The 2505-nt window shown below is 69.8% G+C and overlaps 1 protein-coding gene across 1 annotated transcript in view; it reads left to right on the top strand.

Annotated features, from left to right (window-relative positions):
* LOC125910910 (ciliary rootlet coiled-coil protein 2-like) overlaps positions 1–2505 on the top strand; it is a 61326-nt gene that overhangs the window by 27434 nt on the left and 31387 nt on the right. The window contains 3 exon segments of the mRNA XM_049614451.1: positions 600–744; positions 1163–1309; positions 1515–1694. Of these exon segments, the coding sequence (XP_049470408.1) occupies positions 600–744; positions 1163–1309; positions 1515–1694 (472 nt within the window).

The following is a 2505-nucleotide window of genomic DNA, read 5'->3' as shown; positions in this document are numbered from 1 at the left end:
GCCGCGGGGAGCTGGAGACCAGGTGGGCGGGGCCGCGGGGAGCTGGGAACCAGGTGGGCGGGGCCGCGGGGAGCTGGAGACCAGGTGGGCGGGGCCTCGGGGAGCTGGAGACCAGGTGGGCTGGGGCGGGTGAGGGGGGGCGCATCACGCCCCTCAGCCTCAGTGTCCCCCACCACCAACAGGGCCACCCCTTTCCCAGGCTCATCTACAGGAGAGGGGGTGCCTGATGGGGCAGCAGGGGCAAAGTGTTCTCCAGACTCCTCCAGGCTGGGCCATCACCCCACACCCACACACCTGCCCCGACGTCCTGCCCCAGGCGCACTCCCCACCCCTCGGGGGCAGATCTACCACCCTGGGCCCAGCAGAGATGGGTGCCATGAGCCGTGCGTGCACACACACACTCCTCACCGTGGGTGTCAGGGTATGGACCAAGAACACCACCACACCCCCAGCCCTGAAGCAGGACCCACGAACCCCCTGGCCCTGCAGGGGCTCCTGGGCTGCGAGGGAGCTGCAGGTCATCACCCCGCCCATTGTGCCCCCTCCATCTTGCCCTGAAGTGACCTCACACTCTCTGCCCTCTGGTTTCCGGACCTCAGTCAAGGGCGCCTGGAACAGCTGGAGGAGAAGGTCTCAGGGCTCAAGAAGGAGCTGGTGTCCGCCCAGGAGGCGCTGAACTCGGCCCGGCTGCAGAGGGACGTTCTGGAGAGCGAGAGGGAGGGTCTGCACAGAGCCCTGGCCCGGGTACACTTCCATGCCTGGCCCTCTGCCACCATCCGCTGGGGCCCACCTCCCCCCACTCACTTGTCTCCTCCCGCTCCTGCGCCCGAAGTCCATCCCCAGAGTTCCCAAAACCACCCGGGGTGGGGGTGGGGGGGCTCCTGGGCCTCCAGGCAGTGGGCACCGGCCTACCCTCCCTGACCCCTAGCCACACCCGCCTCTCTGTGCCCTCTCCCTTGGTCACCCTGCCACCTCTCCTGGGTGCAGCCTGACTACCCAGGGGCCCATCGTGTGTCTCAGAGGCCCCCCCCACCCTGCCCCACCCAGAGCTTCGGCTCGCACGTCTCCCTCCACAACGCGGGGCTCGCTCCCTCCCCAGCACCGACAGCTCTGACGTCGTCGGGGTGACAGCCGCCCCCCCCCCACCCCCACCCCGCCCTAGGCCGAGTCCAGCAACACTGACCTGGAGCTGCTGGTGACCCGGCTGAAGTCGGAGGGTGTGGAGCAAAGGGACTCCCTGGCCAAGATGGCTGCCCTGACGGAGGGGCTGGCTCGGGACAAAGGCGCCCTGGGCCACCAGGTCCTGCAGGTGAGGCGAGGGGCCCGGGCTGGCCGTGTGGCTGAGCCCAGGTCCCCCTGGCGACCCCGCGTCTCCACTCCTCCGTTCCTGCGCGGAGAGCGGGTGTGGGGGAGAGGCCCAGGGGCACAGCGGTGCCTGCCAGGCCCGCGGGACTGAGGGTGCGCGTGGCGCACGGGCCTGGACGCGGACCCCTCCCTGTCCCCACCCGCGGCAGCTGGAGCAGGAGCGGGAGCAGCTGCGGGAGCGGCAGAAGGCTCTGGAGCAGGAGCGGGCGGGTGCCCTGGAGCGGCTGGGGCCGGTGCGGCAGGCCTGCGGGCGCCTGGAGGAGCGGCTGCGGGGGCGGGAGGCCGCCTTCGAGCGCCAGAGGGCCCGGCTGCAGGAGCAGGTGGGCCAGGTGAGGCGTCCGCGGGGCTGCCCCTGCCCCCCTGGGGTGTGGAGGGTCACGGGGCCCCTTCAGAAGTCCGGCGGGCTCGGGGCACCAGGGACTTCCGGCTGCAAAGCTAACAGACTTGGCTAGACTCGAAGCCGGCGTCGAAGAGGGCTCCCCGGAGGTGGTGGCAGCGGTGGCGGAATTGGGGGGTTGGTAGAGGGTAGAGACGGTGGGGGGTGGGGGGAGCTGCAGAGGACGCTTACATAGGGCCTGCCCCTGGCCCCTGGTTTCCACACGCTTGGGGGTCAAGGGCTTCACGGCTTCCCTCTTTGTGTCGTTTCTCTCCTCCCGGACCACGTCCCCACTTGCCGTGGGCTCGTTCACCGACGCGGCATTCTCGGACCTTCTGTGGACGCCAGGCTCTGGCCCAGCACGGGCTCCGGGGAGCGCCACTGAGCGGGGTTGCTTTCTTCTAGTCCCAGGTGTTGCCCCGCGTGGAGCCCTGTGCTGGCAGCCTTGTGCCCCCGGCGGCATTCAGACCGCATGTCCCCTGCCTCCTCTGGGACTCGGCTCAGCCTCCCTCAGTGTCTCAGGCTCTGTCCCATCTCTTCCGGTGGGTCGCGGGTTCCCCCTTCTTTCACTGAAGTGGGATTTACACTCGGGGAGCCAGTGCACGGTTCAGCGAGTTGTGACGGTTGTATGCATCGTGTAGCAAGCACCCAGGAGACGTGGACGGCCTCCCCTGGCCCTGGGGTCAGCACCGACCCAGGCAGCCTCTGCTCTGACGTGCCCCCCCCACCCCCCGCAGCCTCCCGCACTGGCTTCACCTGTAGCA

This window comes from Panthera uncia, assembly GCF_023721935.1.
Source record: "Panthera uncia isolate 11264 chromosome C1 unlocalized genomic scaffold, Puncia_PCG_1.0 HiC_scaffold_3, whole genome shotgun sequence".
NCBI lineage: Eukaryota > Metazoa > Chordata > Mammalia > Carnivora > Felidae > Panthera > Panthera uncia.
The sequence above is the reverse complement of the archived record's forward strand: the minus strand, read 5'-3'. Positions and strand labels throughout refer to the sequence as shown.